This window comes from Sinocyclocheilus grahami, unplaced genomic scaffold, assembly GCF_001515645.1.
Source record: "Sinocyclocheilus grahami isolate Dianchi unplaced genomic scaffold, SAMN03320097.WGS_v1.1 scaffold223.1, whole genome shotgun sequence".
Classification (NCBI taxonomy): Eukaryota; Metazoa; Chordata; class Actinopteri; order Cypriniformes; family Cyprinidae; genus Sinocyclocheilus; species Sinocyclocheilus grahami.
Window position 1 is genome coordinate 2380953 of NW_015505402.1, and position 16599 is coordinate 2397551.

Sequence of the window (16599 nt, forward strand, 5' to 3'; positions counted from 1 at the left end):
TGAGTGTCACAGCAAAGGGTCTAAATACTTAGGACCATGTGATATTTCAGTTTTTCTTTTTTAATAAATCTGCAAAAATGTCAACAATTCTGTGTTTTTCTGTCAATATGGGATGCTGTGTGTACATTAATGAGGAAAAAAAATTAACTTAAATGATTTTAGCAAATGGCTGCAATATAACAAAGAGTGAAAAATTTAAGGGGGTCTGAATACTTTCCGTACCACACTGTGTATATATATATATATATATATATATATATGAAGATATTTTGAAGGATGTTGGTTACCAGACAGTTTTGGTTTCTGTTGACTTCCATTGTATGGACAAAAAATACAATGGAAGTCAATAGGAACCAAAACTTTTTGGTTACCCACATTCTTCAAAATATCTTCTTTCTTTTGTGGAACACAAAAGTCAGTCATACAGGTTTGAAATGACATGAGGGTGAGTAACTGATGACATGTGGGTCAGTGATTTCCTTTTTGGGTGAACTATCCCTTTAAGGACTCAAAAAATGTCATGTCGTATATAAGTTAAGTAAAAATATTAATATATTTTCTTACACCTTGAATAAAAACTATATTTCCAAATATATGAAAATATAAAAATCTTTTTCGTGTGTCACACCACATAACTTACCTTGCCTTAGTTTTCACCCAAAACATAAAAAAAAAAAATTCTAATATTTTATTGGTCATGAGAGTCTGCAGGGGTGCTCTGTATGATATAATTTTTTTTTCTTTTTCTTTTTTCCCCCTGCATTTTGGTTGCATCACTTACCGTTCCGCATGTTTGTTTGTTTTCCCCGCCAAATATTAATAAGCTGTTTTTTTTTCTAGGAAACCATAATCAAAAGATTTTGCCAAACTACTTGATAAGCTTTTTTTAAGTCTTTTGTTTATTATGACATCAGGACACCAAAATATCATATAAGAGTTGTTTGTAAGTCAATGTATGTATGAATGCCATTTCTAATGTATTTAAAAAAAAATCTTTTAATAGGGCCAGACAAAGAAATAGTGTCTTGTCATTGATATATTCCTGCAATATTTCTGTATTGTTGTGCTTGCCCACAGTGAACTTTCATTCGTCCAAAATCTTGCTTCAGGATGACTAAAATAAATATAAACATTCTTTGATTGTGATCGTGCCACGTCACGTAGTGTTTTTACATTCAGTGTAGAGAGAAAAATAGTTTGACACTGGAAACTCCCTTTGTGCCCGATTAGTGAAATGGGAAGAAAATTTAAGAAAATTTCCATGTGACATACCCCAAATACCCTGATGTCTGTGTTTTGGAAAGAACAAATGCTCTGCACACAATGTCACATGTAAATGCTTCACAACCACCTGCTCTAGCAGGACTACTGCAGCGTGGCATATTATGCAACCGTTTGCTATTTGAAACGAAACGCTTGCAAATGACATTATTATGATGTAGTTGATCCATCAGGCACTGTCTTTTTTCTGTTTCCTAGGAATTTATCTAAGAAATACAGCCCTAAACGAGGGAGCAAAGAAGAGCAGGAATGCAGGTAATTTTGCACGCTTCCAAAGCTGCATGATTGACTTATTTTTCCTCACAATTGTGATAAGTGAACTGTCTAACATTAACAATGGGATATCAGAGAAGAAAGCTGACAAATCCCCAGTTACTGTAATCAGATCACTGTGGTACACTGAGCTATGTCTGATGTTGCTATGGTGACTGATCAGCAGTACCTATGGGGCTGTTGCCGACTCCAAACAAAAGCACATGAACTCAACAAACAAACGCATACACCTGTAAATGACTTTACGTATGCTCCCTCTGGAAATCAAAACTAATGAAGTCACTCATGGAAAACGGGTCATGCCATGATGAAACTACATTTGCAACACATTGAACCACTGTAATGTGGTGTTTTTATTCATCAGGGATTTATTGTATTGTGAAAGCGAGCTATGATATTATTGGTTGTTATTGTCATAAAAATCATATTTTATATACTGTATATTTTGTATGTTAAAGTTTTATTGTAATATTAATATTTATATTAGATATTACAAAAAAATATTGTTGTAAACTTTTGAAAGCTCCTCCTGCTGGCAGAGAATGAATTAGCATTTTCAATAAGCCCGTCTGCTGTTTTTGTTCAGATCAATGTGAAAATCAACCCATGTTTTTATGCAGCAAACTCGCAGAGCTGTAAATGTGAACTGGTGGATCGACAAGAAGATAATGCATTATGAAGATCGAAACAATTAAAGGGATCATGTGATGCTGCTAAAAAGAACATTATTTGGTGTAATGAAATGTTTATGCGGTTTAAGGTTAAAAAAACACATTATTTTCCACATACTGTACATTATTGTTTCTCCTCTATGCCCCACCTTTCTGAAACGCGTAGATTTTTACAAAGCTCATCGTTCTGAAAAGCAAGGTGTGCTCTGATTGGCCAGCTATCCAGTGCGTTGTGATTGGCCGAATACCTCAAGCGTGTGACGGAAATGTTACGCCCCTTACCATATTGTGATGCCCTGTCCGGCCGGAGCGATACGTAAAACCATGTCTGCATTTGTGATCTGAGAAATGACAAACAACAAGTGCTACTCTACACTGCCCAAAAAACTCGCTTTTGAATCGTCGGTGGCAAATTCTTTAAATATAAAAAATGTACTTCCAGTCTGTGAGTCAGAACAGCCGGCACTGTAGTCTACTCTACTAGGATCAGGAAACAACGAGACAGCGCGAAGTTGATGTATTTCCTCAGCGACCAGCACGGATCAGCTCCAGGCATGACAAAGCGGATATCGTCCACTTTTGGAAGGCCAACCAAAGTAGTTTCGCTTTCACAACGAAACACAGCGGCTTCATGACATGGCGGCGGCGGCGGCAACAATAATACTACAGCGAGAATAAAAGTTACGCATTCTTTCTTTGCGTGAACATTTGGGCGGCGTTATGCAAATCTTCCCACATCGTGACGTAGACATGTGGGGGCGTGTTAGAACGAACCGTTTTAGGTAGGCGTGGTTGACTCTTAACTTTTATAAAGAATATTGAATTTGGATTTGAGACTTTAGTCTTTGCAACTTTACAGATCTTCTTTATGCACCAAGAGCTTGTAACACTCCAAAGAGAAAGGAAAAATTTAAATCGCATCATATGACCCCTTTAAGACAGTAAAATATATTTATATGATATTTAATTAATTGATTGATAATAATTGTTTTAAATTAATATAATAATAATAATAATAATAATTGATAATTTTGACCCATCCATTTTTTTAAAAATGTTTTAAAGGTTGAAATGTGAAGTTGATCATTTTGTAAAACTTTTTGTTTTTGTGAAAACCTGTATCTGAACTGTAAATCATACTTTTTGCAGTTTAATATGTTACCATAGACATAGCCCTACCCTGCTCATATGGTATTAATTTTATTTGTGCAGGTCTTAAAGTCTTAAATTTAAGCTTAAAAAAGCAGATACCCTGTTTTTTTTAAATACTTTATATACACTTTCACCTTGTTATTCCACAAAATATAACAAGGTAAAAGTGTATATAAAATGTATAAGGTCATAAAAACTGCATGTATAATAATTTGTACAAGAATAATAAAATGATTTTAGGCCAGGAAAAGTTGGTAAAATCTTAAAATCATGGTGCTGAATATCCTTTTTTTTTTTTTTTTGTAGTTACACAATTTAAGGGGGTCTGAATACTTTCCGTACCCACTGTACATCTGATTCATAGAGTAAAACTTGCATGCAACCCATAGTGAAGTTTGTTTTGGTCAAACCAGTTCCCAAATTGCTCTGAAATGAATGATTCATAAGTTAAGTGGTCCAAATGAGCATGATTTTTAAAATAGGTCACGTTTACTACCAATGCACATTGTATCTCATTCGTGTCACTTTTCTTTAGGTTCTCCAATCACCAGGCCTTTCTGGACATCCTGAATGAGATGAACGATTATGCGGGCCAGAGGGAGCTGATTGCTGAGAACATGATGATCAATATCTGCATCGAGCTCACAAAGTACCTGCAGGAGCTCAAACAGGAGCGCAAGATGGTGAGAGAATGAGAGAGGCAGACGGAGAAACTGGGCCATGCTTAAAATAAAGTATGCTGTGGGACAGAGGGCCTGGAAGGACACAGAGAGGGGGATTGTGGGCATGAGGCAGAGATGAACATGTTACACTGCTTGTTTGAGAAGAAACATTCGAGTCTATTGGGGTGGAAGTCTCGGTTTGATTTGCGCAACACTGTCAGAGGAATGCGTTGGTGATCTTCATAAAGAACAGTAGATGCTCACCATATAACCTCAGCTGTCTCCTCTTGTTTGTCACTTGGAATTTATGGGACACTGTTTTATTGTTAGTGCTTCCTAAGGCAAACATTGCTATTACCATTGCTCATACTTAGAGTTAGGGATTTTAACAAATGGCTAACCCTAAGTATTAAACTCCACCCAACATGTTTCTGCTGCAGACATGAATTTATGACATTAGATTTATGAGGTAAATATGCTTTGTTTGAGAGAGTTGTGCCATTTCTTTTGTAAGCATCATATTTTTGCCTGGCAGATGACAAAATGGGTGAAAAAAGGTCACATAGATAGACCTGAGTATCTAGAGCTAAGGATGTCAGAGACTTTTAGGTGGGCCAGTAAACAAACACCCTAGCAACTATTTGTATATGACCAAGCGACCTCCCTTGCATCTAACTGGAGCTTCATAGCAATAATGAAAATCCATTCAAAACACCTTAGCAACCATATGGCAAGACCCTGGAAAACCACTCTGTAAAGTCGCGATGAAATGCAATGTAGAGACCAGAGTTTTTCTGCTGTATTGTGATATGCATTCGAGTAGAATGGATTTTCGAAAAAGAAGAAAGCAGGGCAGGGACTTGTTTCTGTCCATTGGTTGTTGATTGTATGGAGGCAGATCTGAATGTGAGCTTGCAGTTAATTGTAAAAAAGGGGCGGGTTTAAGCAGACAAAAAGATTAAACATTTTGAGTGATTTTAATTAAAAATCACAGACACACACAAAAAAAGAAACCTATGCATGGATGAATCGTTCATAATAAGATCTATAACATGCATTCAGAAAATACATTTTAAAAAAGTGAATTTCCATTTCATGCAGACTTTAAACTCATGAATCATAGACTTCGTTGAAGCGAGCAGCACTCATATTTTTCTTCAGAAAATGTAAAAATCTGGATGTCTATTTAATGTTAGAAAGCCCAAAGCACACTGACCATGATTCCACTCTCTCTTTTTCTCTGTAATGTGCAGCATCTGTCAGAAGCCAAGAAAGCACAACAGTATCTGGAGGGCACCTACAAGCAGCTTGACAATGTAAGTTTCTCTCTGTGAGACTGTTGTGGGTGGTGTGTCCCACTGTGTCTTTGAGCGTGTCGTTGAACAGCCAGATCAGAATGCGCTTGATGAGTTTACATCTCTGTCAGAGGCTTGCGTTACGTCTCTTTGTGGCGTAAGCGCTGACTGTGTGGAGTGTGCTCTTTTGTCTGTATTGTTTCTGCTCAGTGTGGGGTTGTATCGGGGGATTGAAAGTGATTGTTTGCTGATCGTTTCTGTGGCCATTGTGTTTGGTCAGGTGAGGGTCAGGAGTGTAAACAGACACACATTCAAATACACTTGAAGCAGCTGAAATTTACCAATTAGTTAACAATAAGCAGATATTTCAGACAACTTTAAAGATAACATATTCACAATTTATCATATTTATTAATAAATGTCCATAGTTAAAAGAAAAAAACGTTTTTCGTGTTTTATCTAGATTTTATAGTCTCTTTTCCACTGTTGTAACCGGTCACACAATGGTGGGGAAATAGTGTTATCCAGTAATATTGTATATTAAAATGTTTCACTCCTACTGCATTGTTTTCAAGTGAAATATTCTGCTCTATTTCACAGAAATATGGCACATAACAACAGAATTTAAATGTGTTGCGATATATGCATTCGAAAGTATGGTCTCTCTACCACCAATACAGACCAACATTTTTGATAAAACCTTTCTTCACTTTAGCAGCTTTTTAGATTTTCTCTTTAATCAAATTCTCTCTAGAATCTGAAGCTTTCTGCCCTCTACAGACACAGCTGCATCTGAAATCAGTCTCTTGTTTACAAAATTACTCTTTACTATTTGTTGAATATATAGTGCACTATATGAGGACATATAGTGCACTATATAAGGACATAAGGAGCGAGCTTGAATTCAGTGGTGCAAAAAGCCTTTGTTTTGTCTGTCATAGCCAGTAGTGATATGTCTGTGGAAGAAATAAAGTGAAATAGGTTTGGAACAACATGAAAGGAAATAATGACACAATCTTAATTTGGGGGTAAAATAATAGCATTGTGTATGTAATCGCTTTGATTCATGTGGTGGATGTTGTTTTCATGGTAGAGTAAAAAGCGATTTGAGAGGGAGTGGAGAGAAGCAGAGAAGGCTGCTCAATATGCAGAGAAAACAGATCAGGACCTCAATGCCACCAAAGCTGATGTGGAGAAGGTATTTATGTCCCCCAAAAGGTTTCACAGGTCTTGCCACACCCTTGCATGCACATCCTTCCATCCTACCATCACATTTCCATCATATCCAAATGCGTTATTGTTGTTTCCTTGTTCCTCTTTATGTACTGGTATCTGATTTCACTTTATCTTTACTTCTGCGTGTAAATGTAGGCCAAACAGCAGGCTCATATGCGAACGCACATAGCAGAGGAGTGTAAAAACGACTACGCTTCACAACTTCAAAAGTACAACAAAGAACAGAATCAGTTCTACTTCACGGACATGCCTCTTAGTTTCAATGTAAGAAGCACATGCCTCAGTTCTAACATGTTGAGACACATCTGTTCCTCTCAGCTTACTGAAGGAATGATCCCAGGCAGTCTTGCGGAGTGCATACTGATATGTATGTTTGGTCACTGCAGAGGCTGCAGGACATGGATGAACGACGTATCAAAAAGTTGGCGCAGGGTTACGTCCTGTTTGCAGACACGGAGCGTCACGTCATGCCCATCATCGGGAAGTGTCTGGAGGGCATAACCAGAGCTGGCACGAATGTCAACGAGAGGAATGTGAGTTCTCAGTTGTGTTTTTAAGAAAAGCTCTTTCGTTTCCTGCTCTCAATAAATCACGGGTGTCCAATCCTTCTCTGGGAGGGCCACTATCCTGCGGAGTTCAACTCCAATCCTAATGAAACAAACCTGAACCAGCTAATAAACTTCCAGGCAAATGTGATCAGGCAGGTTGGAGCTAATCTCAGCAGGACATTGGCCCTCTGGTAGAAGGATTAGACACCCTTGCATTAAGGCAGCCACTTTGAGAGAGCAGACAACCCTCTGCATGCCAACACATGGAGTAGCTAACACTTCTCTGTGTTATTCAGGACTCTGTGGTTCTTATAGAGCAACACAAGTCTGGCTTCGAGAGACCAGGAGATCTGGAGTTCGAGGATTACAGTCAGGGCATAAACCGGGCCTCCTCGGACAGCAGCCTGGGCACTCCTAAAGGTCCTCTAGAGCTGCTGGGCAAGAACAAGAATAAAACATTCCGGTTGTTTAATAAGAAGAGCAAGGTAGGCTTCACTACTCTCTGAAGGCAGAGTTCCTTCTGATGAAATTGATTTGTTTTGTGTGGAGATGGAAAGTTCTCTTTTACCCTGCTGGAAAAGCCCTGCCAAGCTTAGTTTACTCAACTCAACCAGATCCCATCAGCTTGTTCGTGCTGATCAACCATCTAAATCAGGTCTGTTCAGTTCTGCTCCTGGAGGGCTCCGTCCTGCAGAGTTTAGCTCCAACACACTTGCCTGGTAGTTTCTAGTGTTACTGAAGAACTTGATTGGCTGGATAAAGTGTGTTTTATTGGGGCTGGTGCTAAACTCTGCTGGAAGGTGGCCCCCCTGGTGCAGGATTAAACACCCCTGATCTAAATGAGCCATCACCATTATTTTACCAGCTAGAACCAATTTGGAACCCAGTCATCAGAATCTGCATCAGGTTTTCTACAGTACCTATCCCTGAAGAGGTGTCCAATCTTGCTCCTGTAGAACCGCCATCCCAAGTTTAGCTCCAAACACACTTGTCTGGAAGATTCTAGTAACCTTGAATAATTGGTTCAAGTTTAATAAAGCTAATGTCTACAGGAAGGTGGCCTTTCAGCATCAGGATTGGACACTTCTGCGCAATAAGATGAGAGAGGAGAGTCACAGTCTGAAAGGTAACAGACTAGTTTGAGATGATTTGAGGGCAAGACATTGTTTGATTTGTGGGCAAGTCTTTGAGAAGTCTGACTAGAAATGGTATTAGATCCAAAGCTGTGGTTTCTTGCACCCTTTGTCTCCCTGCCACAGTTGAAATATGCATGATGGTTCAATCTACCTTCACCCTTCCTCACCCCTTACTCTCAGTCTTTCTGATGTACCCAACACAGATCCTTACGGTTTTCCAGTATGCACCCTTTGCATGGCTATTTGGCTGTGAGTGGGGATGGAAAAGCCCCCAGCTCTGTTGTTTAGCTCAGCGTGTGACCCAGTGCTCATTCTGCTGCGTCTGTGCTTTTCTTTGGGACACTTCTCCCTCTGCCATGGGCCTTAACACACATACACTACTACTATTATATGCTGTATAAAATATCCTTCAGTCTCATCACAATGACACCTTTGTGCACTCTGTGTCATCAGGATAGATGCTTGGTTGCATCTGGTTAAGTTGTTAAGGAGAAAAATCCTCTTAAAATGAGGGTTGGAGGCAAAGCATTACTAAAACATTCTCTTCTCTTCAGTCATGTGATGATTCAGAGCCCTGCGTAGGATTCAATGGATCTCTCTTTGTCCCAGAGGCCTATATAGGTCTAAAGTGTTTTCTAAGAACACTTCATCTTCATATTAATAAACATAATTTCCTGCTCCTACAATAATGTAGTTTCCTGCTTCTTCAACACATTAGGCTTTTTCACATGACCCTCAGCGCTTGCCAGCTTAAATGTCCAGTCTTCTCCTAATCAGTCCTAATCATTGTGCAGATTCTTTTCCTTGCAAGTTGGTAAATATGGATTTTTTTAATTAATTTTTTTAACCAAAGTTGCACTGCAAATCTGCATCCTTCTTCCTCCATCCTTAGTAGTTAAAATCAAACATCTTCCTTCATTCCTTGTTGATTCACTTTTTGCTCGCTTGTGCATGTTTTCTTTCTGGCTGAGAAGCTAAAACCAATTTGTGGGGAAATACTTATTTAGCGCCAAGCCTTCATTCGTTTACCCATAAATATTTGGTGGATTGTTTGACGCAATTTTAGATTTAAAGCTGAAACCTATTTGCTCTGTTCCACTTAGTAAGCTGCCCACCTAGAAATTATTATTTTTTTGTGTCAGGCACTCCCAGTGTAAAAGTTAATCCAAACAGTAGTGTGAGCATTAGTTACTTATATTCTTCAAATACTCTTTTGTGCTTATTAGCTAAGTTACTTTTGAAATCAACTGTGAACTGTTGGATCAACTGTGAGGTTGCCTTTGTAGACAGCTCACTTGGTTCTGGAACAGAGGTAGTATGCATAGCAAATTCACTGAAATATTAGGACTCCTTTCATGTTCAGGCCTTTTTGTTGCTATGTAGTTCAACAGAAGCCTCTGAGTGTAGATTGGGCAAAAAGTGGCTCCACTTATTAGATCCATAATGGGGTGGGAAAAAACATCGTAGTAATTAGCTTTTTTTGAGATTGTTTACGTTTGAAGATTCTTACTCTGCAAACAGTACAAATTCTCCTGAGAAGTTCCTACTTATAAGTTTTACTATCATGAATTCAGTGTGATGTGCATTCAAGTGACTTTGGTTGGAATTAAACAGATATTTTGGTGTAATGTCTGTATTTTTTCTGACAAAGACAGGAACCTTTTTAGCACTAGACAACAAAATGAAGATCAGTGGATTCACAATAGGTGTGTAGTTTATGCCATAATTTTTGTGCTGCCATGAGACTACTAGGTATTTTTTTGGGCAGTTTGGGGAATGATGGGTAGTCCATGACACAATCCTGGCACTTCAATTTTTTTGGAAAGCTTTTATAGCTGGTTTTCATCAACAATACACAAAGTTTGTTCAAACTTATTTATGACGAATAACAATTAGCTTCACCATGGTAAAGTAATTGACATGACCACAACTTAAATTTTTTGTGGTGCCGTTCATGTACGTTAATCTTATCTTCATGATCATTCCAACATCACTTGAAAGATATATATATATATATATATATATATATATATATATATATATATATATATATATATATATAGTTCCATCTAATTAATGCATGATTTCATCCGGTATTACATTAGTGTGTTTTTGTGTAAGGATAGGAAGTTGTTAGCTTAGCAACAAGCTAATGCCAGACTCTTTGAATCAATCTGTGAGCATTAGTTACTTATATTCTTCAAATACTCTTTTGTGCTTATTAGCTAAGTTACTTTTGAAATCAACTGTGAACTGTTGGATCAACTGTGAGGTTGCCTTTGTACACAGCTCACTTGTTTCTGGAACAGAGGTAGTATGCATAGCAAATTCACTGAAATATTAGGACTCCTTTCATGTTCAGGCCTTTTTGTTGCTATGTAGTTCAACAGAAGCCTCTGAATGTAGATTGGGCAAAAAGTGGCTCCACTTATTAGATCCATAATGGGGTGGGAAAAAACATCGTAGTAATTAGCTTTTTTTGAGATTGTTTACGTTTGAAGATTCTTACTCTGCAAACAGTACAAATTCTCCTGAGAAGTTCCTACTTATAAGTTTTACTATCATGAATTCAGTGTGATGTGCATTCAAGTGACTTTGGTTGGAATTAAACAGATATTTTGGTGTAATGTCTGTATTTTTTCTGACAAAGACAGGAACCTTTTTAGCACTAGACAACAAAATGAAGATCAGTGGATTCACAATAGGTGTGTAGTTTATGCCATAATTTTTGTGCTGCCATGAGACTACTAGGAATTTTTTTAGGCAGTTTGGGGAATGATGGGTAGTCCATGACACAATCCTGGCACTTCAATTTTTTTGGAAAGCTTTTATAGCTGGTTTTCATCAACAATACACAAAGTTTGTTCAAACTTATTTATGACGAATAACAATTAGCTACACCATGGTAAAGTAATTGACATGACCACAACTTGAAAAGTCATGAATTCAGTGTGATGTGCATTCAAGTGACTTTGGTTGGAATTAAACAGATATTTTGGTGTAATGTCTGTGTATTTTTTCTGACAAAGACAGGAACCTTTTTAGCACTAGACAACAAAATGAAGATCAGTGGATTCACAATAGGTGTGTAGTTTATGCCATAATTTTTGTGCTGCCATGAGACTACTAGGTATTTTTTTGGGCAGTTTGGGGAATGATGGGTAGTCCATGACACAATCCTGGCACTTCAATTTTTTTGGAAAGCTTTTATAGCTGGTTTTCATCAACAATACACAAAGTTTGTTCAAACTTATTTATGACGAATAACAATTAGCTTCACCATGGTAAAGTAATTGACATGACCACAACTTAAATTTTTTGTGGTGCCGTTCATGTACGTTAATCTTATCTTCATGATCATTCCAACATCACTTGAAAGCCACAAGATCCATTGAACAAGGTCAAGAATTAATTGCTTTCTGATGGAGCCATTGTTTGCTGCATTATCTGGCTGATTGCATTGCTGGTTGTTGGGGCTTGTGGATTTGGGGTTGTTCTGGGTTTGGGTATTCTCTGTCTTGCTTCTCTTGGCTCTTGCTGAGGTTGGTTCAGTGTTGTCCTCGTTGCAGTTTTGATGTTGCTTTGAGGTGTTTGATGGTGTCTCTTTCTTTTCCCTTGTCATTTGTGTTTTGTTTGTTTTTACCCTTCCCTATCCTTCCCACCATCCCTGTCCTGCTGTCCTGTCCCTGTGTTCCTCTGGGTTTGTGCCTGGTGTCTGTCCCAGCTCCCCTCGTCTTCACTCAGTCCTTTCTCCACAACCCCCACCCCCTCGCCCGCTAACGGACCACCCTCCCCTAAGTTTGGCCGGGACCCCCTGTCGTACTGTTTGATGGAAATCAATAAGACAGTCAAACCTCGAATCTCTTCCTTCCGGACCCTCAAGAGAATGGTGAGTGTGATAGGTCAGGGATCAAGCCAACTGACTAAACCTGTGCGCTGCTGTTTTTGGCACGTCTCTTTAAGGTGTTCAGCAGCACTGATCTGGGTCTGAATATGGTCTACTGTATTAGACCAGTTTTAAAGTTGCATTGGTAAATCTATGCACATGTTTTAAATAAATTAATTGCGGGTTACTCAAAGGAATATTCCAGGTTAAATGCAACTTTAACTCTGTTGGCCTCATTTGTATCTCGGCTTTGTAAAAACAACAGAAAACAGCAATACACTTATGGTGGATATCTATGGGGTAAGTCTACAGCACTATAAATGCTAAAAATATGAAACTATTTTTTTTGATAGTATAGCCATTACATTTTAACATTGTTAGCATGTGTTAGCATTAGGTTAGTGTTGATACCAACCCTGGCTGCTCAAAGTAATATTCAACCTTATAATCTAAAGCCAGTAAACACACAAAAGTTCAAAGTATACTTAATTTTTGAAGCAAACGCTTAGCGTATATGCACAGGCATCTGCACTGCCTTTTTAAGTATACTTGACACATGCACACTAGTAAGTTTAATCGTTGTCCAGTGTCTGCGCTATTTACCAGTCTTTGTTTAACTAGAGCTTCAGGTATCTCTTAAGGCCCTCACACCACAAGCATCTGTCAACGTCTCGTTCGTTTCTTTTTCAGCCATGAAAAATGGTGTTGCTACTTTTTGAACAAACTAATTAACGCAGAAAAATTAATGTGCATGGTTGGAAGTATCTAGCTGTGCGAGTTGAGTACTATGCTGATAAAAACTTGAGTGTACTTTGGTTTTTAGGCCCAAACTCTCTATTGCGCTTGTATTTTCACATATGCTAGCAAATGTATACTGTGATTTCAGTTGTACACATATGCCAAGCACTTGGATCAAAACTAAAGTAGCTATACTTGACATGGGTTACATATCATTGCATAGAAATAGTGAAGGTAAAGCCCTATTTACATAGAGCAAACTCTGTACCACATCAGTTACATTAACAATGCATAACCAGAATTTCATACGCCTAGAACAGTAGTCCTAATTTGAAAGGATTATTTTGACTTTATTTTATAGAGCACATATGAAACATTTTACTGAATATTTCATGTAACAAATATCAGCTTCACATTCCTTCTTCAAACCCCTCATGCTGCATGGATTAATAAAAAAATACTGACTGTAGTCATCGACACATGCCACAGATTGTTAAAAAGCTACAATTTTATTTAACCCAAAACGTTCCTTTGAGTAAACGGTTTATGTATCGCTTGTTTAAGCATTTCTCCTTGACTTACCTGTCATAAATGAAAAAATGTGTTGCCAAAATCTTGTTAAAGCATACAGCCTGTAGTGTTTAAGTGCAACAATTATAACAGATGATATAATTACCCTGGTGATGAATTGCTACAGTACAGCTTTTCCTCCTGCAAACCTGAACTCTCACTGTGGGCTCTCTGGGTCACGTCTGTCACTGCTTGGCTTGTGGTGTTGGAGGGGTGGCTGTTTGTTTGTGTGAATCTCTGTGAGTGACACTATCTCCCTGCCCATCTCCTCAGCCTGTGGACTCTGAGGGCTTCACCCATCTTCCTCCTGAGCAGCGCAGGAAACGCTTGCAGCAGAAGATAGATGACATCAGCAAGGAGCTGCAGAAGGAAATTGATCAGAGGTGAGTCGCCTGCCATGCTGTCTCTCCGACAACTATCGCCACGACAACTGGCCACAGCTGAATCCACAGGGTTGCCGGGGTCCGGGCTTTGTTTACTAAGCTCTTCAGGTCTCTGAGGAATCAGTGGTGTTGAGTGCCACAAGTAACCATAACTGTTTGTTCTTTGCCTTTCTCGGTTACAATCAAGCTCTAGCTTTCTTAAACAAATATATTTATATCTCTGTGCAGTGAGGCTCTGGGTAAAATGAAAGATGTCTATGAAAAGAACCCTCAGATGGGAGATCCTGCCAGTCTGGCACCTCAGATCACTCAGACGGCACAAAACATGGAAAGACTGAGAGGAGAACTCAACAAATATGAGGTTTCAGTTTAATACTCTGTAAATCTTTATACGCTTCATAAAGACGTTCTCAACACACTTGTGTCTTGGTTTGTTGTAGTCCTGGCTCGCAGAAGCAGGGGGCCGAGGAGACTCGATACGATACTCGACACACTCTCTGAACAATAACGGTGCTCATAACCCCAACAGGTCAGTTTTATTTCAGAAAACACTATTTTCTGATTATGGTGTGTATTCTGTTTAAGCCTTATTCTGAAAAAGAGGTTTACATGCTTCACGGCTATTGGAATTTTGTTTTATTTGCACAGGACCTTATGTAAATAAACATTGTAAAATTATTTGGTAATGTAGATATGCACAGATATAAATAAACTAAATTCAGATTAATACAAGCAAATGCCAGCTGTCTTGTTAAGATTTCTATAAATCTTTATATTGCTTTAATCTGGTTATGATGATCAGATTGTGTTTACATAAAAATAATTTTCCCATGTTCTTTTCAGTCCTGGAGCTATCTCAGATGACACTGACTCCTCCCAGGCCATCTACACTGAATTTGATGACGAATTTGAGGAAGAGGAACTCGCCGCACCTATTGGTCAATGCACAGCACTCTACAATTTCCCAGGTACGATTATACAGCTTCACTCAAGCACTTGCGAATATCGTACCCACCTCTTTTCCTCTAAGTCTCTCCTCCATCTGTCCACAGGCTCCAGTGAGGGAACCATCTCCATGCAAGAAGGGGAGGTGCTGTTTGTAGTGGAGGAGGATAAGGGCGACGGATGGACGCGCGTGCGGAGGAACAACGGGGACGAAGGCTACATCCCTACTTCTTATGCTACCATCACGCTTAATAAATGACCTCATCCCCTTTCCACCCGCTGCAGCAGAGATGCACTATACCAAACACTATGAGTAGCTTCAGATTACCACTCATTATGTCCCAACATGGCTTGCTGCTCCTCTTAGAGGGATAATTTAGGGGGGGAATCACTGCACAATGGGCTAATACACTCCTCCTCTAAGGATGAATGAGTGTCTCAGGGTGTGTATTATGTGAGTAAATGAGGTAGAGAAGGTTTGAATAATTTTTCTCCTTATTTTGCATGGAAAACAGTGCAGCAGGGTGCCATGTACACACAGCTATTGCTCAACAGACACATCAGTTCCAGTGGTGACTCTGTCTGATGGTGACTTTTGATAGCAGTCTATCATCAGAGCTGAGATATTTTGTCTGACCATGATCCACTCAACGTGTCCTTCACTAAAATCTTCCATCTGCAACTTGATGATGTGATTCCACGTCTGGAGCAAAAAGCGTAACTATCTGCGCTGGGAGAAATCCAGCAGCGTTTTAACTTGAAGTATTTGCTTTGATGATCTGAGTGGCCAAAAATGACGTTTTACAGCAGTAAGTGTTACATATGCTTCCCTAAATGTGCAGTAACATGAAATGTACAGTAACAAGAGTCAATAAGACCTAACGATTTTGTGTATAGAAAATACTGAGCGCCCAAGTAATATTAAGTAACTCCTTTTTTTTTCTCTTAAGACTGTTACACAAACACACAAATTTAAATACTCAGCAGTACAAAGTTATGACAATCAAAGTCTCAAAATCTGCAGAAAAAAGCCACACTTCTCTAAGAATATATAGTACAATAAATAGTTTGTTGAAATTAAAGAATATAATTTATTGAGTATATAAATAAGTGTTTGTATAATGAATAATCACATTTATATAAGAGGTGACTGCACACATTTGCTATTTCAGATAGATCAATGATGCACAGTGTACGCGCAACTATTTTAGAAAAACTATTTTAGGCGACAAAAGCAAATTTAGGAGTTTCATATTTAAATATATGAAATAATATATTTTAGGCATCACAACACCACTATTGTCTTATTAGCTTTTTATTCATGATGATTAAAGATTGTATAGTTAAGAATAGATTTCTAAATGCAAGGGTTCAAGCCTCTGTGTTCAGCATTTATTTTGTTTGTCTTTGATTCAATCCAAGGCAGAGCTGTTAATGTTTGGGTAAGTCAAGGTGCCTTCAACTTTGTGTATGTACCATACTCAGAATTCACTATTTTATTGCCTTTATAAATGTCAAGCACATTTCCAAGTTGACATGATGTCCTGTTGATTTCTTTTTGGTGAAATTCTCAATTGAAAGATTTTTAGGCAATTCGTAAACCTTTTGAGAGGAAATGTAGCAACTAAAATATTACATGCATACTATTATACGGGATAATTTAGAAAATTAAAATGTATAAAAAATAATAATAATGAAAAAAAAATAGGGTCTTAAAATCAAAACATTGATTTTACATGTTCACATTGATCTAACAAGTGCCACCTGCTGGTAATAAGAGGTTGCTGTTAAGTGGAATTATCATAAATAAAGTAGCAGCTGTG

The 16599-nt window shown here is 38.3% G+C and overlaps 1 protein-coding gene across 2 annotated transcripts in view; it reads left to right on the forward strand.

Annotated features, from left to right (window-relative positions):
* LOC107596831 (cdc42-interacting protein 4 homolog) overlaps nucleotides 1-16311 on the forward strand; it is a 29581-nt gene extending 13270 nt beyond the window's left edge. The window contains exons 3-15 of one of the 2 annotated variants that reach the window (XM_016287676.1): nucleotides 1480-1536; nucleotides 3913-4060; nucleotides 5293-5355; nucleotides 6428-6532; nucleotides 6706-6834; nucleotides 6957-7103; nucleotides 7415-7603; nucleotides 11979-12143; nucleotides 13722-13831; nucleotides 14060-14192; nucleotides 14272-14360; nucleotides 14675-14799; nucleotides 14884-16311. In XM_016287676.1, the coding sequence (XP_016143162.1) occupies nucleotides 1480-1536; nucleotides 3913-4060; nucleotides 5293-5355; nucleotides 6428-6532; nucleotides 6706-6834; nucleotides 6957-7103; nucleotides 7415-7603; nucleotides 11979-12143; nucleotides 13722-13831; nucleotides 14060-14192; nucleotides 14272-14360; nucleotides 14675-14799; nucleotides 14884-15035 (1612 nt within the window). In that variant the 3' untranslated portion in view covers nucleotides 15036-16311. The remainder of the gene's footprint in view (nucleotides 1-1479; nucleotides 1537-3912; nucleotides 4061-5292; nucleotides 5356-6427; nucleotides 6533-6705; nucleotides 6835-6956; nucleotides 7104-7414; nucleotides 7604-11978; nucleotides 12144-13721; nucleotides 13832-14059; nucleotides 14193-14271; nucleotides 14361-14674; nucleotides 14800-14883) is intronic. The other variant, XM_016287678.1, reaches the window with a different exon arrangement.
* The last annotated feature ends 288 nt before the right edge of the window (nucleotides 16312-16599 follow it).